General features: G+C 44.5%; 1 protein-coding gene across 1 annotated transcript in view; it reads right to left on the minus strand.

Moving 5' to 3' along the window:
* The window catches only part of CRACR2A (calcium release activated channel regulator 2A), a 957,312-nt gene that overhangs the window by 227,343 nt on the left and 712,401 nt on the right, over positions 1-17,568 (minus strand). The window contains exon 9 of the mRNA XM_069628295.1: positions 3,217-3,288. Coding sequence (XP_069484396.1) covers positions 3,217-3,288 — 72 coding nt within the window. The remainder of the gene's footprint in view (positions 1-3,216; positions 3,289-17,568) is intronic.

Below are 17,568 nucleotides of genomic sequence, written 5' to 3' on the forward strand. Positions count from 1 at the left end.
TGTCAATGTGCCCTGAGCTACCAGTAGGCCTTGACCTAGCTTTTGGAGACTGCTGATGTACACCAGTGGCTGTAATTATATGTGTAATTATATGTGCAGAGCGTGACAAAGGCAATTGTCCTGTGTTTTGTGTTCGCTGGAGTGTATATAAGTGAGGAGAGCTAAATAGGGCGTGCCAGTGAATAAGAGAATGTGCGGGGGGATTAAGCACAGGGAAGGACACATTACAGTGTAAGAATGAGGAACAAAAGTTGGAAATAAATGCACAGGAAAGATCAAATAGAGGTCCTAGAACATAGAGGTGATGAGGTGTGAGTAATTGTAATCTGGCCGGGGTGCAAATGTCTGGCTTTTTTTTATTTGTATTAATTTATAAAATGATGCAAGTAATTCCATCTCCAAAGGGTAATCTGTTAACAAGATTTCCCTTCTTCGCCAACTCCATTCTAAAAGCATAGTGTGAGTGTGTCCCGCTGCATCAGAGTCCAGATTCACAGCACCCTCTCTATTCATGGTGTAGGGTAGGTTCAAAGGTCACACGATACACACTCGACAGCTGCAAAGACAGCCACGTTTCTCCAGTACTGGGATGGCATTTAAGATATACCCACACAAGTACCAAAACAACAGTGATTATAAGTAACCCATGATGGTGGCAAGTTAAACTCCAAAAAGATCTATGCCTGAGTTTAGGCATTGTGCATGGTACTACTTATGAGCATGGCCGCCACATCCCAGTCGACATTGCACATGTGTCAGCTTCTGTGAGTCAGCTCTGCTGTGGAATGTGTTGTGTATTCTGGTCAGATGGGTTCATACTGCTGAACCCAGAGGACCATGCCTCTTCTTTTATCCCTTTCTGAGGGCAGGTAACACCTTCAGAGAAAGCCGCAAAGCAGGCAGCTGTCCTGGGCCCAGGCATCAAAGGGGCACACCCAGTCAAAAGGAGTACCCTCACACCAGGGTGCTGCATCTCCACAGGCCTCTGTTGTTAGCAGGAAGGGAAAGGGGCGGGACTGAATAGGCAGGAGCGCTCTAGTCACTAGAAGGAGACTTCCACCATTCCGTTTATCTCTGCCTCTCTTTCCCTTTCCTGTCCTCTCCACTTGCTCTGAAGCTAATCAGAAGGGCAAAGTCCACTTGATCCCGGAGCAGGGATTAGACCACTAAGGTAGGCTATCTTTAGACCAATCACCTGAGGACTGGAGCCCTTAAAGGAAGGTGTCTCGCCCACCACTTAGTGGATTCTCTTCAAATTCCAGATCCGATCCTCTCAAGACCCACAGATTCACTCTGGAAGAACTTACTGGACTTCCGTTGGCAAAGTTGCACTTTCCAAAGTCCTCAGTCGGATGTGAAGAAGGAGCCATCCAAGGCAGAAGGAAGAACTGTCCCTTACCCACTCCCGGGGAATTACATCAGGAGTGACCTTTTGCTGTGAATCAGGACCTACCACTCTGCACCAGAATCTCCTAAGCTAGGAGAACAGACCCTGAATGGATCCATTCTGTCCTTGAGTCCCCCTGAGTGGACCTCAGAGCAGCCAGAAGGCCAGCCCAGCCGAATCTCCCTGTTCTACTTCAATGAACCGGTTGTTCCATGTTCTCTGCACCTTGAACGAGAGCAAAGGCCCTGGAAATGGTTTTTGCCTCCCTCCACCAATCCAAACTATTGCCGGCACTGCCAACCAGCTTGTTGCTGCATCATACCCTAGCTAAGCCTGTCACTTGCTAGGCCCGAAGGGACTGCTCAATACCTGTACCTGATCTGAATCACTGGTGAGTCACACGCTGACTCTGATCGGGGTTTACAACCACAGCTTGACCCAGCTAGCCTTTGAATGGCCACCTCATCGATCTGCACCTCGATGCACCCAAGATCACCACTTCGACAACCCTCCACCGCCAACTGAAACTGCTGGAGCGAAACTCATCAGCCCCTCTCTACAGCTAAAGCCCAACTTGGCCTGGCTCAAATGAGAAGCGATGCTGGGACCGCCCGGACCTGCATCCTTGAGAGTCGCCCTTCTACCACAATGAGTGACTGCATTTGCCCCTACTCAACACCCGCTTGCTGCTTGGGTCGAAACGATCCAATATGCCCGAACTGAGCATGATCCGCCCGCATCGACGTTCAACACTGGGTCTGACTGCGTCAGTTCACTAAGACTTGAATCCAGATTCTCTTGACCATAAACTGCCCTCTCAGTCTACTTGTGCTCTGCAGACTGGTTAGGTTATGATCACTCAGGGTTTCATCAAAGACATATCCTTTTTGTGGCTAGTAATTTACCTACCACCCTTGGAGTTGTGCTCAGACTGCTACTTTCCTTAGTCTGTTGCATCTTCTCCGTTCTTCCTTTGGGGTGGGGTTTTGCACAGTATTTTCCATTTCATCTGTTGCAGATGGTGTGTTTGATTAAAGTATATATATTTTCACAGAACCTGGTTTGGACATTCCCTTTATTTTGGACTGTGATATTGTGTTGTTTTGGTCACTACTTGTTCAACTTCACACTCCTCCTAAGAGCATAGCCTACCCTCGGCCCATGTTGCCACGAAATACGAAGGGGGTATATCTCATAACTGTCCCTGTTTTACCTTTATGATTGCATTCGGATTTTGTTTGTAGATGTGTGAGGGTTCAGTGGCCCATTTTTCCCCTACTCATCCTTGTATTCCTGCAGAACAGAATCCATTTCGTCACAGGACGACACACAAATCTTCAACTCTGATCTGCTGTTGACCAAAAAAAGGCTACCACAAAACACAACTTGGCCCATGAATTTCTCACTACAAGCCCCATACCACACCAAACATGATTTTCTGGCCCAATTACAGAGTGACCCTCTCTCACTCAGACATTGACACTAACACATACTGTGTATTGATTTCATAAAACTATTTATTTATTTTTTTATTTTTTTTTATTGTTCATTTACTACGGGCTTAATACCAATGAGTGGTTTCTAAGCAGGGGAACGGGATTCGAACCTGTGTTGCACAGCAGTGTCTTGCGCTCAAGACAAACGCATTGCCCCGGAGCTATCCTTCCTCTATGCGGAGCGACAGACCTTATCAAGCAAACACAGCCATGCATTGCATCACACCCCAATCCTCTATAAAATCTGCTCTCAATCTCACACTGCCCATTCAATGTGATAAACATGATTTTGATTAGCTATGAACTCAAATTGCAGATGATTAAATGGGTTACCTTAAAAGATCCAGTTGTTTTAGAAGTGTCGTCTTTTCCCTCTGTAAACGTTCAGTCACTCTGTATATTTCCCTGCCAAAACACATAAGAAAGCAGATAAGGCACTCATGTCATGCTATTGTGATAAATACTCCGTTTTGAGGTTGCGGGTAATATATTCATGCAATGATATTTTTTCTGTTTAAAAAAATATAGCTTCATATACAGTTGCAGAAATGTACCACCCGATCACAGTGTCAATATGGTGTAAAGTGCACTGCGCAATATGCATCAGTTCACAACCTCGCCCAGTCTAAACCAAAGTTATTAGTATAGTTCTGACTTTAAAACAGTATGAGCTCTCCGTTTATGGAAAGCATGTCATTTATATTTTAAAACGAATATCTTGAGGTGTAATGAGAGGTCAAACGATATTATAGTGCATACTGTAAACATCCTAAAATATTGGAACAATCCTTCGGCCTTGTGCCAGCCTGACAACAATCATAAAACAGAAAGCGTTGAGCGGTTGTAACAATTATTAAAATGCTGCCATGGTTGTTTGTATTTATGAAACAAAAATAAAACAGAAAGCATCGCAGCTGACACATGCTAACCACTACTTATGCAACATAACTCAGAGGCCATTTCACCAGTCCTGCCAAATAAATGAACACTGACATGAGTACACACACAATATGTGTACTGTAAGAACTATGGACCTGTCGGAGAAAATGCAACGCATCTTGTTTTCTACAAGTGAACTGAGAAAAGCCTTTCTGAAAGAGCGAGAGAGGCGCCAATCACAAATTAGGCATCCTCCTTGATTGCACATTTTGCTCGTTGTCATGATGAAAAGGATGCCCCTGGAAAATGTGAGGTGTAAATAAATTAGCATGCGTTCCAAGAGCATTTTCACCAGGGTAAAGGTGCATTTAAAAAGACTGCCACCATTTCCGAGGCTTTAACAATGATTAATGAAGCTGGCTGATAAGGACAGGCTGAAAACCAAACTGGAACTAGAACCCGTGTAAAAGACAAGCGCTAGGACCTTTGGAGTGATTTGCAACAAGAAAAACTGAGCAGGTTACAGAACACTGATTGAAGAACATAACACAAATGCAAAAGTCAGGGATTTCATTCCTGTTATGTCCCCGGGTCCCAAGCACATAGCAGGATGCATGTGTGCATTATCGGGATGCATGTGTGCATTATCGAAGACTGTATTAATTTTCAATGACTGCACTTGTAATCTATTTTGTTTAACCAAAATAATGTGAAATGTAGAGTAGAACTGAAGTCTCATCTAAAGTACCAGTGCCTTTTGCCATGTTATTTGGTTCAGTGTAAATGTCTAGAAACGAGTTTCATGTGTATTTATATGTGGCTATCACAAAAAGCTTCTCTCTGGGGCCTGCATCACAAAGATTTCCCCTGAGGGCAAATCAGGAAGTGGTTCTGAGCTTCTTAGACTTACCCTTCTTGTCTTCACCTAATTCACAGAAATGTAAATTGGAACACACGTGGCACTGCCCGAGAGGTTTCTGTGATACCACTGAGCAATTCACAGAAATATAAGAATCCACATCTGATTTGTCTCATAAATGTGCCAATACTGTGAGCACAGGCATGCTGTGGAAAGATTACGGGTATTCTGATCAGACATCATGGCCCTGCCACGAACAGGGCAAGAGACTGAATGACTGTGCCTCCCCTTTGATCCTTTGTGAATTTTGGCAATACCTCTCTACAAGAAGACAGCTCCTCAGCAGGGGATGTCCTGGGAAACAGCATCAAACGGCAAATCCGACTCAAAAGGACTTGCATAGCAAGGGCCTTTAGTGCTATGGATCTTAGAAGGGATGGGTTAGTGTAAAAAAAGAGGGAACTCTGCATAGTTGGAGCAAGGGTCCCTCATATTTCTTTGTCTCTGTGTCTCTCTTTTGTTCCTGTCCTTTTCACTTCCTTTACCACAAAGCACGTTGGACCCCTTAAGCAGGCTTGCTTTTGTCCAATGACCTGTGTGGTTCGCATATATAAAAAAAGGGGGTCTGCCACTCCTTTGATTCATCTCTGTATTTCAAACCTTCAATAAGAATTCATTTGACCCTGCTGGGAGAGCAGTCCTTTCCATAGTACTTCAGTTGGGAGGTGGAGGCAGGTGACCCAAGGGAGGGGCATGCTCTGCTCCATAACCATCCAAAGTGAAAATTGGGATGACCTACTGCTGGAACAAGACCTGCCTCTCTCCTAGCTGCACCGGTACCTAGGACCTCACTGGAGGACCTCTGTAGGTATTTGCCAGCCGCCCCTTTGTTTGCTAGAACGAGAACAAGGACCTATATTGCCCCTGAGCACTTGGATTGGGACTCACAGAAATCTGAGAGCCAGGTTTTTCCCTGAACTGCTTGGAGCTGCGTTTCAAGCCTGTTTGTCAAATTCGAACCTTCAAAGCCCATTGGTGCTGCTTTTGGTACTCTCTTTGAATTGCTTTCACAGCATGGAAGTATGGTTTGACGCTGCTGAATTACCAAGAATAGCAAGAAGGTTTATTGACTCCTAACTGCCCCACTGGTCCAACTTTGGGCTCTAGAGACCGGTTACGTTATTTCTGATTCCTTTGGCTCACACAATGCATGCCAGCTCAGTACATTTGCCAGTATCCTGGTGGTCAATCTGCCAGGATACCGGCAAACTGAAATACTGATACCAGCACTCAGTCCAGCTGTATTACTGCTGGATTACGAGTGCTCGTGTCAGGTGTAAATCCTCATTCCATGGAGTCCCATTGGACTCCGTGGGAGATTTTGCTGGTTTTACTGGCAATTTGTGCTGTAATTGCCTCTTAGCTGGAGGTAATTCAGGCACCTCACCGGCAAACCTGTAATTGCCTCTTAGCTGGATGTAATTCAGGCACCTCACCGGCAAACCTGTAATTGGCCGGTGAGGAGATGCGTCGGTATACGTTAATACCAACGTTAATACTGGCACATTAATTCCACACCGGCCACCTTGTACTGATGCCTTCTTTTTCAAAAATTGTTGTTATTCATTTCCTGCCACCCATGTTCAATTACCCAGATTTTTGCATCTTTCTATGCTGTACAAAGTTGCCTAATTTATTTGAATGTTTAAAGTTTGGTATTGCACATGTTTTGCACGTAAATTGTGATGAGCATGTTTTGTGCAACTTAGTGCCTAAAAGTCAGCGTGTCTGGGTCCAGAGCACTACACATTATGCAATCTCTCTTTGCATTGACCTTCCTTGATTCACCAAACGGAAAAAGATCGTGGCACATTGTCCCTAATCTGTGACACCATCCCACAGTAGTGACAGTATAGTGAATGGCATACATATGTATGTGTAATGGCAAATAGAACAGCCCTTTGTAGCCATAGTCTCAAAGCTAGTGTTTAAGAACAGTACCTGGCACTCCCATCTCTCTTTCAAATTACTTGAATTCTTTCCCTGCCCCCAGCTTCTCCCCCCACTCCCTGTACTCCTCTGCACCCACCCCCTTGGACCCCTTCTAAAACCAAACCACAGACACTCTTTGCTATCATTTGGCTTCATTTTTCTGTGGTTCTTTGTGCGAGATGGTAAGATTTTCCATGCTTTTCTCTGCACTTTGTATTGTGATTCTGAGTTGGTGTGGAGGAATGAATGGAGTGTGGTGATAGGCATACCTCTACATGGTGCCACAGAGATCAACAGGACCTTGGTAGAACATTCCTTTATTTTGGACTGTAGAACTGTTTGGGTTGCTACTGTTTCACAGGCACACCCCTTCAGAGAGTATAGCTTGCCCTCTTCCCAGGTTACCACAAAAGGCGAAGGAGGCATATATCTTAGCTGTATTTGTTTCACCTTTATGATTGGGATCACTTTTGCTTGGTAGAAGTGGGAGGGCTGCGTAGGCGTTTAGCCACTACTCATCCTTGTACTCCTAGTGGGAAGGAGGGGATGTTTAATCACAGTGAGCATACCAAAATCTAATCCGGGTTTTACACTTACTATCAAGACTGAAAGAGACTCAGTGAAAGAGAATGCATCACCTACTTGTAGTCATTGTGTTTTAAAACATGCAGTTTTTTTCACCCCTTGCCTTTCTAATCGGTACCATCTGCACCTCTTAAGTGATAATAAGTTATCCAATGCAATAACTCACTCGGGTATCTGCACCACAGTTGAATGTGCTTCTATCCAGAACGAACCCATACTGAAGCAGAGGTCTTCTGAGCTATGAAGTGAGCTGTCAAACAGCTGATCACTGCATGTGCAATGTGTGGCGACGGCAGCATAGATTTCTATTTATTTGGGTTTTGCTTTGGGGAGAAGGAGAAAACGTGTGCAACTTCCGATTCCCAAGAAATCTGTTCGAATGTCAGCGCTGTTCCATGATGGAAGCCTTTGAAAAGCGAAGACGATGTCAAAAAAGGATGCTGAGGAAAATACATTTTGGGTCTGTGTACTGCATTTCCTGGACCACCCACAAAAGAGGCCACCCAGGAAATGCTACCCACAGATGCCCGCCAACAAAGAAGCCGGCGTAGAAAGAGCCGGAGGAATAGTAGAACAGTTTGGGAGAAGGATAAGGGGTGGAGGCTAGGAATGGGAGGAGGAGAAGGAAAATAATGTATGTGGGGCAGGAATGGGAGGGAGGTAGGCTATGAATGAGGGTCTCTGAGGGACAGGGAGCCCTGTGAGCCAGGAGGCAATGGCACTGTCTGTGGGGAAGGCGATCTGGAAGGTTCAAGGGGAGACAGATGAAGGTTCCATAGATAGTTTTGGCTGGTGTGAGGCTACCCCGAGGCATCAAAGAAAAGCAACAACCAAATGGATGACAAATGCACAACAAACCAGAAAGCATATACTATATATTGAGAATTGCGGGGCAAGTGTCCTCCCTTCAAACATCCTTAGGCCGTAAAAAAAGCATAAAGAATTGGCTCCCATTTTACTTATTGAGGGGGCCGCTAGAGAATGGGTTGGTTCCCTTTGGGACCCTTGTTTTTATTGCCATTGTTCCAATGGATTAACTATAGTAAAACATGCAATATGTAGCTTTTGAGGTCAGGGTATACGAGCCAACATCACCCCAAGGAACTCAATACACTAAAGTGGTATTTGTCCAGTTATATGCAGGGGTGTTCTGAACATGTAAGTCTTTCATGTATTTTCAAATAATGTGATGGGAAACATTTCTGTAATAGCATGCTCCATGCTAAGAACATGCTCATGGGTCTCATTTACGGTCATAGCTAATGGGATCTGCAAATACAGCAAAGATAATTTCCTATATCAGAAACTGAATTCTTTATAGAAGTTTTTCTGTCAGAACTGGAACATATCAACACCATCAAACGATACTTTTTTACCTAAACTGACATGTTCCTTGGAGGGCACCTTGCACTGACAGGGGGAACAATATACAGAGCCTATTCATTTGCAGACACATCTGGTTAGCCCACACAGCTGCTGAATTGGTTCTCATTAGTTTGCAAATTCCTTTTCCTGTAGTGCAATGAGTGATGAATGCTCGGTAAAATGCCATTCTGAACATGGTGCACTGCCTACAACAATGACACTAATTAGTAGCAGCTGTTTATGCATGTGATCTGATTATATGGATTTAGCTTTTAAAAGCAATTCTTGAATTTCTATTAGGATGTTGTATTATGATTTCTAGGTCAAGAACCCCTTTGCTGTCTGTCATAATCCCTTCTTAGTATATGATTATTATTGTTTGAATGATAATGGCACCTTGCAAAGTATCCCATGGTGACCCTCCGACTCCATCCTGTGTGCACAAGAATGAAACACCTAAACCTGTGAATGCACTGCCTTGTGTACGTTATTTCTGATCAATCCATCTGGCCTCCCAAACATACAACTCTGTGAACGTCCCAATGACACACTCTAAGACAGGGGAACTTTGCATGTAAACATTAACACAACGACTCCGTTTGTTAATTTCAGTGTATTTATTTTATTATATTGAATTCTTGATACATCTTAATTCCATGCACGTATTACCACTCAACACAAAACTGCACGAATCCTAAAAATTAAAATGCTAATGCATACAATAAAATCACACATTTGAAACAGTACATATGCTAAACTTCTCCCATACAAAATCCATAATACATAACATGTTACAACGCAGAGTACTAACCACTATGCAATCACGGCCATAACATGTTACTCAAAATACGTAGTCTGCATGTCTCCATTTCAACAATGCAACAATGTAACATTTTGCTTACAGCACAATTCATCTCATTACAATTCTTGATGCCATGCTATTATTACATGCCCACTATACTTCTTAAAAATTCTATGGCATCATCCAATTTACTTATGATGATGCTCTTCAAATTGTCTCCTCGCAAACTAATCTTGACCAATTTCTGCGAATAACCATATTCATGCTTAATTCTAACTGACTCGTCTTCATCAGGGGAAGAAACTGAAAAGACATTTTTTATTTTATAGCAGTATGCTCCGTATCCCTAAAGAACACTTAGTTTCCCTAAAGAACACTTAGTTACATAATTTCCACTTTATGACAGCTGCACAAGTCTTGTGCCAACTGCATGGAACGCATGAATTTACAATGTTGTTTCACATGGTGTCAGACATTTTGGCTCTTAGTTCCTGTAAAACCGCTGGCGCACACGCAAGCAACGCTATGCCATCACGTAACTAATCTCTCCGGCTGCCGCGGTCTAGTGTTTCCTCAACATGGTCGCCTACGCAATCCAGGCCAGCAACCAGCGTTAAACGGAGCCTGGAGACCCTGGTCATCGCATCTCAACAGGTATTCCTGCTGTCCAGGTGCTTGTTTCCTTATCTTCTTTCACTTCTAAAAGTAATTGCCTCCTCGCTGGTCTGTGCCTTACTCCTTCCTACCTGTTTCTACTCCTTGTGCCTTCCCGTTGTTATGTGGCTCCTCAGCTGCATTGTGTTCGGCTCAGTCCCTTTGCCCAGGACATCCATCTTTGTTTCCTTGCCCTGAATACATCATCTGCTCACCAGCAATTCATCGAACACCAGCACCTCTACCATCTGATGACATTGAACAAGGGTTTTTTTCTGGAAATGTCCTTTTTTCCCTAGCCCGGGCTTGGTAACTGGACCTCTCCCCGCTCCTCCTTCTGTTTAACGCATGAAAGGATGGGAGAGGGGATCAGGATGCCTGGTGCCAATAACCACAAGAAGCTTTGGCTGACCATCATTTTTCCGAATGGTAAGTGCCTACATTCTCACAGTTTGAGATGACCAATATAAAATAAATCAGCTCAAAGAATTGATGAACGCCCTCCAGTCCTTATCTCATGAAGTGCAGTCACTGAAAGCAGAGAATTCAACCCTAAGGCAACTAATGGCGGTCAGAGAGAACTTGAGGGTTGAACCCCTGGCTACGTCCCCTAACATGGAGAAGTATGATTATATCCCAAAAAGGTTTATCAACGCCTGCTCTGTGTACTTCGCCTTTCGGCCTCTGTCCTTTTCAGCAGACAGAGCCAAGATTGGGTTTATGGTCTCTAACTTCACAAAGAATGCACTAGCTGAGGTTACCACATTGGTTACCATAGACAGTCTTTCTATTAAGGATTACCCTACATTCAGCTGCTCTCTAAAGGAAATGTTTGATAGACCTGAATTGACCTATTCAGCCCACGAATCTCTCCTTGACATGGTTCCAGGGATCTGATGAGCTATATCACCCGATTTAAACAGACTGCCATAGAGACAGGATGGCCCGAATTGGCACAGTTTGCCGTCTTCAAGCATGGGTTGAATGAGAACTTGAAAGATGAGCTAGCAAGAGTACCTCAACCTAGCTCCTTTCCTGAACACCTGACAACAGTGATGCAGCTCGACTTTCGTATGCAGGGGCTCCAGTCGGAAAGGAGAAAGAACTGTTTTCCTCCCTCAAGGCTCACTACAGGAGAATCTAAATCCTCAGAAGTTGAACCCATGCAAGTAGGGGTGTCTACGGGACCGCTTACCAATGACAACCGCAAACGACGCAGAGATCTCGGGTTCTGTATGTACTGTGGTGCTAATACTCAATTGCTAAAGGAATGCCCAGTGGTTCCACTCAGAGACTTGGGAAATTATCCATCCCATCCAAAATAGGGACAATTGAACAGGACGGAAATGTACCAAGTCCCTTTAGACTTTTAGGTTCTAAACCTTACAACAATACTTCATTTATTGTGTTACGAGATTATCTGGAACTCAGAGAATCCCATATTGAAACTTCTGCTCTCATGCATTGCGTTGCAGAAGGGTTGTTTTATGGATATTACCTGGGCAATGAAGAATCACTTCCCTTGGTAATACAAAACAGAGACTCAATCAGTTGAAGGCATTGATGGTCAACCACTGAGTTCAGGGCCTATAGTATCTCATACTCTGCCGGTGGTCCTTCGAATGACCAACCATCAGGAATCCATTATTTTCAATTTGATAAAAGCTGCTCACTACCCAGTAGTTTTGGGTATGCCATGGCTGCAGCTACACAACCCGATGATAGATTGGACCAACCAGATTGTGCATTTGTCCTCCTCCTACTGCCGAGAACAGTGTTTTCCCTCAATGAAGTCCATTCAGCGAGTTCCTTCTATTCAAGCACACTCTTTGTCCTTATCCATTATAAACATACAATCGGCCCCAATAGAATATCAAGAATTCCTTGATCTTTTCATGGAACAACCCGCTAAAACCTTACCACCCCATTGAGAATATGCCTCTGCTATCAATCTCATACCAGGAGCTGTAGTTCCATTTGGTTGCATTCAGGAGTACACACAACTCCATGTAAAAAATGGCCTGATAACTAAATCTAAGGCACCATGCGGGGCTTCACTTTCCTTTGTCCCCAAAACAGATTGCAAGGAGATCCGCCCCTGCTTGGACTATAAGGGTTTCAGCAGTGTCACCATTAAGGATTGGTATCTTCTGCCACTCATGTAGAATATTGTAGAGGCCATCCGAGGAGCGGTCGTCTGAACTAAACTAGACCTTAGAGGTGCCTACCACCTGCTCAGGATAAAGGAAGGACATGAATGGAAGACCGCCTTTCAGACCCCATTCAGTCATTTTGAATATAAAGTCACACCCTTCGGCCTCGTGAACGCCCTCTGTTTTTCAGCATTTTGTTGACCATATGTTTTCAGATTTGCTTTTTCATTCTATGATTATTTATTTGGATGACACACTTATTTACTCCAAGAGAAAGGCCAATCATATATCTCATGTTAAAGAAGTTTATCCAAACTGTGAGAAAACCATATCCTTGTCAAACCAGACAAATGGGCCTCATTACGACCCCGGCGCTAAACCATGGTGCTATTAGCACCATGGTCCATGCCGGGGTCCGCCATGGTGAATGGCGGAATTACTGCCCCATTCCAAGGTTGGCGGGCGGTAATTCCCCATTCACCATGGGCCCTTCCCCATTCCCATTTTTGCCCCATAGGGCTCAATGGGAATGGGAAGGCGCTAAGAACGGTGCCGCAAATTGCGGCACCGTACTTAGCACCAAGGTCCCTTTGCGGCACCCTACTTTAACGCCTGCTCAAAGCAGGCGTTAAGGTCGGGTCTCGCAAAGGGACCTCATAATCAGGCGTTAAGGGTTTAATGGTGCCGACACCTTTTACAGCACCGTTAAACCCTTAACGCCAGGGTCGTAATGAGGCCCAAGTGTCTGTTTGGAGTCGACACTGTATTATATTTGGGATATATCCTGTCTAGAGCTGGGATACAAATGGATCAGCGCAAGGTAAAGGCCATCCAACACTGGCCTACGCCAACTTCAGTGAAAGACATCCATAAGTTTCTCTGTTTGTCCAACTTCTACCGAACATTCATCGATAACTATGCAGAGATAGTACTCCCTTTGACTCACTTGCTCAAAAAGAACATTCATTTTGTTTGGTCTACTGCTACTGAGGAGGCCTTTTCCTACCCGAAGCCTTCTTACTCCACTGCTACCATTTTGAGTCAACCTGATCCTTCCAGATCCTTCATCATTGAGGCAGTCGCTTCCGACAATGCTCAACGCGCAGTCTACCTACAAAAACAGAAAGACGACAAAGAACATCCCTAGCTTATCTGTCCCACACGTTATATGGACATGAGATAAACTACACAGTCCTGGAAAAGAACTGCTCACTATAAAGGCCACTTTCACAGAGTGCAGGTACCTTCTCATTGGGGCGCAACACTCAGTAGAGATAAGAACAGACCACAAGAACCTCTGTGCCCGCAAAACCTGGAATGTAGGAACAGCCGTTAAGCCCAATGGGCTTATTTCTTTGCACAATACAGGTTTTTTGTGACTTACATACCAGGAACCAATGACGAAGTGGCTAATGTCATTTCTATAGGAGACAACAGTCATTGTATTGATACCAGACTTCCTGAGAAACGTATGGAATCCCAAACATTCCTGTTTCATGTCAAAACCTACAAGACGGGACAAGCTTTTACCTGGAACAGAACCCAACAACTTTTTCATAGACCCTAGTATTTCTCAGAAGGAAGTATTGCTGCTTAAAAAGGACAAGATTCTTCGGCCCACTACAGCTCTGCAAGAAAAGATATTCTCCTTATACCATGACAGCAGGGCCATGGGACATGTCAGGGTCTTATCCACTTTACATCTTTTAGGTCGATCTTTTTGGTGGCCCACCATCAAACACAATGTTAAACAATACATTACTGTTGTTCTGTCTGTGCCCTAAAGAAAAGTCCCACTCAAGCTGTTGTTGAGAAACTACAACAACCACCTTTATCCTCATGTCCATGGGATATCATCACCACTGATTTCGTGATGGAGCTACCTCCAGTACATGTTGCTCTGTAATAATGGTGACTGTTGATGCTTTCAGCAAGCAGGCTCATTTTATGCCACTTCCTAAACTCCCTTCAGCCAAGGAAATGGCTTGTGTTTTTCTACAAGACATCTTTCGTCTTCGTGGTTTACAATCTGGTATCATTTCAGACAGAGGATCACAGTATACGTCGAAGTTCTGGACCCGTTTGTGCTCAAACCTTGGAATCAAATGCTCCCTATCCTCAGGATATCATCCTCAGTCAAACGGACTCCCCAAACGAACCAATTAAGCCCTGCAACAGTATTTACGTTGTTTCTACAGTTCTCTCCAAGATGATTGTGTAGCCTTACTCCCTACGGCAGAGTTCACCTATAACAATGCATACCATTCATCCATCAAAACTATTCCTTTTCATTGTGCTTCTGGATTTCATCCCACTGCCCCTCCTCTCAACCTGCCACCATAAACTACCATTCCATCTGTGTATATTCATCTTACGAACACCGAAGAAGGGTATCATCAAGCCTTGACTCACCTGCAACAGACCCTATAATAAAACGCTATACGGACAAAATGTTCTCTGTTGTGCTTGGGTCCTTTCTGCATCACTCAGGTAATCAATCCTGTTGCTGTCAAGTTGTACTTTACCATTTCATGGATGACGATTCATCCAGTATTTCATTCCTCTCTCCTAAAATCATACATACCAGGAACCAAGACAGCCAAACAATGAACAGCACTGCTTCCCCTAATTATCGACAGTAAATCCATAATATGTAGTCCGTCGCATATGCGATTCCCATTATCACAGAGGAAGGTTGCAATACCTGGTTGATTGGGCTGATTACAACGTCTCTGAACGGTCGTGGAAGCCAGCATACAAAGTACATGCTACATGGTTGGTTAATCAGTTTCATCGGCTTCATCCATGGAAACCTGGCCATTCGGGCTATAGGAGGGGACATGCTGTCAGAACCTCTGGCTCTTGGTCCCTGTAGAACCGATTGGCGCACACGCAGGCAACGCTATGCTGTGCTATCACGTAACTAATCTCTCCGGATTCCGCAGTCTAGTGTTTCCTCAACATGGCCGCCTACGCAATCCACGCCAGCAACCAACTTTATACTGAGCCTGGAGACCCTGGTCATCGCGTCTCAACAGGTATTCCTGCTGTCCTAATGCTTGTTTCCTTATCTTCTTTCACTTCTAAAAGCAATTGCCACCCTGCTGGTCTGTGCCTTACTCCTTCGGAAGAGAGGAACAGGATACCTGGTCCCAATAAACAAAATAAACTGCAAAAAATAGGCTAGTAATCCTGCAGTAAATCAATAGGACTTAGTGGCAGAAACGGTACTAGAGTTTGGCAGTAATTCATTGAATTTGCAGCTGAATCACCACCAAACTCGTAATGAAGCATCCTATTTACCGAACCTTCGAACATTATTTTAAACTATGCATAATCATCACTATAACTTCTGCTTTGCTTTGTTTGAAGTTACATTGTGACTTAGGGCTCACGTCTGGTTCTCTATGGACTCTGAAAAATATAATTATAAGGGGTATCACTTTACACCCTTCTAAGCGGGTATTGTGTCACTATAGTACAGCTAATACGTCACGCCAAATGCTCATTGTGTATTTCCTTTTGTAAACTGTTTATTAGCAAGCAAACAAATAAACAAACATACACAACCTAGACAGTTGTACATTATCCCAGTATAATCATGTAAGTGTTCATTGCACCAGTGCATTTCACAGGCAAGCATTAGCTCGTACCCTCTTTTGTCCCCCTCCTTCATAGGTTACTTATCCCTGCGCAGTTCCCTCCCATCTCTAGGCTATGGCAAAGTGGTCCCCTTTGCCTATAGAAACGTCCCTCAGGTCACTTCCTTCAATATTTACATTCAATTGGGCCCATAATCTCCAAACGTGAACATTGTCTGTTTTAGTACATTCCAAATTTCAATTCCTATGCTACTCTCATGCATCCCTCGCTGTAGTGTCCTATGCCACACTGCGGTCTCAGCTAATGACCAGCGCTTCAAGTCTGCCCACCAAGCCTCTATCCTAGGGCCCTCAGGTGATATCCATGCCATTGCAATTCTGCGCTTTGCGAATATGCCTATTAAGTCTTTCATTTTAGAAAGATGCGTGGCGTGCTTCCCACCTCTCAGGAACAGTCCCATCAATCATAATTCTGGGGGCCATGAGTGCATTTGAATTCCTTCCCTGGCTGCTCTCTCCGCCACCCCTTTCCAAAAACGTCCAATCACTGAGTATGTCCAGAACATGTGCATCGTATCCACCCCATTCTGGGCACATCTCGGACAAGCCTGTCCCTCCCCCTTCTTTATGTACGACAGCCTTTGTGGGGTCAGGTATGTACAATTGGGCAAGCTTAAATATAGTGTTTCTTGAGACTCCCTTGGTGTATTGCAACAGCCTAAACCATTCTGCATCTGTGAAAGTTCTTCCCAGGTCCATCCCCCAGCTCCCTTCTTTTTCGAGGCCGCCCAAGATCAGGTCATACAGTCTGGAGACCATATGGCCCCCCGTCTGACACATCGTGCACAGTATCTAGCACTGCATTTGTCTATCCCCCCCTTCCGGCGACCCGGCCATCTCTTGTTTATCCTTCCGAGCATTCCCAAATACAATAAGAAGTGGCCTCTGTGTTCACTAATCAGGGTTGGGAAGTCCATCATCTTGCCATCCCGTAATAGGTCTCCCACCTAGAGCTCTGACCAAGGGGACGCATGAGGAACAAGGAATCAGTGGTCCCTAGAAGCCTCCAAGCCCTTCGACAATGATCTTTGCCAAGATTCAACAGGCCAGAGGGTCTTGGTAGTGCAACTTCCTTTGCCCATAACACTTCCTTTAAAAAAATATTGCCCTCCCTAGCATTGGTTGTAGTGTAACAATGTGTCCTGCGAGGCCTCGTCTCCCTGCCAATTCACAACAAATTGCAGTGGCCCTGCTAGGTAATACAACTCAACGTTGTGCACTCTGATTCCGCCATCCCCATCCCTCTGCAATGTGCGTGAGGCAATTATATTTCTGCACCTGCCATAGAAACTCTTGGGCTACCATGTTTAACTGCTTGAAGAACCCACCCAGTATGTTGTAAGGTACATTAACAAAATTATACAAAAGACGCGGCACGACCACCATTTTAAAAAATGCTGCCCTGCCTGGCACCCCAAGGGGCAATTTCTGACAGAACCCCATGGAATGAGCCACCCCATGCAGGGCTCTTTGTGTGTTATTCTTGTGTGAGGAAGCATACTCATTGTGTAGTTATTCTGCAGTTCCCATTTCGTGTCGCTGTAAAATGGACACCATTTGTGCTCTCCATTTAGTTGTACAACCAGTTCACGTTTCGTGCTGCGTTGTAACCCAAACCACCTATGCTCGCGATGGTTAATATGTTCACGCCTGAACAGTTATTTACAATTTGGGCATTTCCTGTTGCTCTGATGAATCCATTTCATAGGACAAGCCACAAGACCATTCCTCCAT

Source organism: Ambystoma mexicanum, chromosome 12 (assembly GCF_040938575.1).
Source record: "Ambystoma mexicanum isolate Mex_15411 chromosome 12, UKY_AmexF1_1, whole genome shotgun sequence".
Lineage (NCBI taxonomy): Eukaryota > Metazoa > Chordata > Amphibia > Caudata > Ambystomatidae > Ambystoma > Ambystoma mexicanum.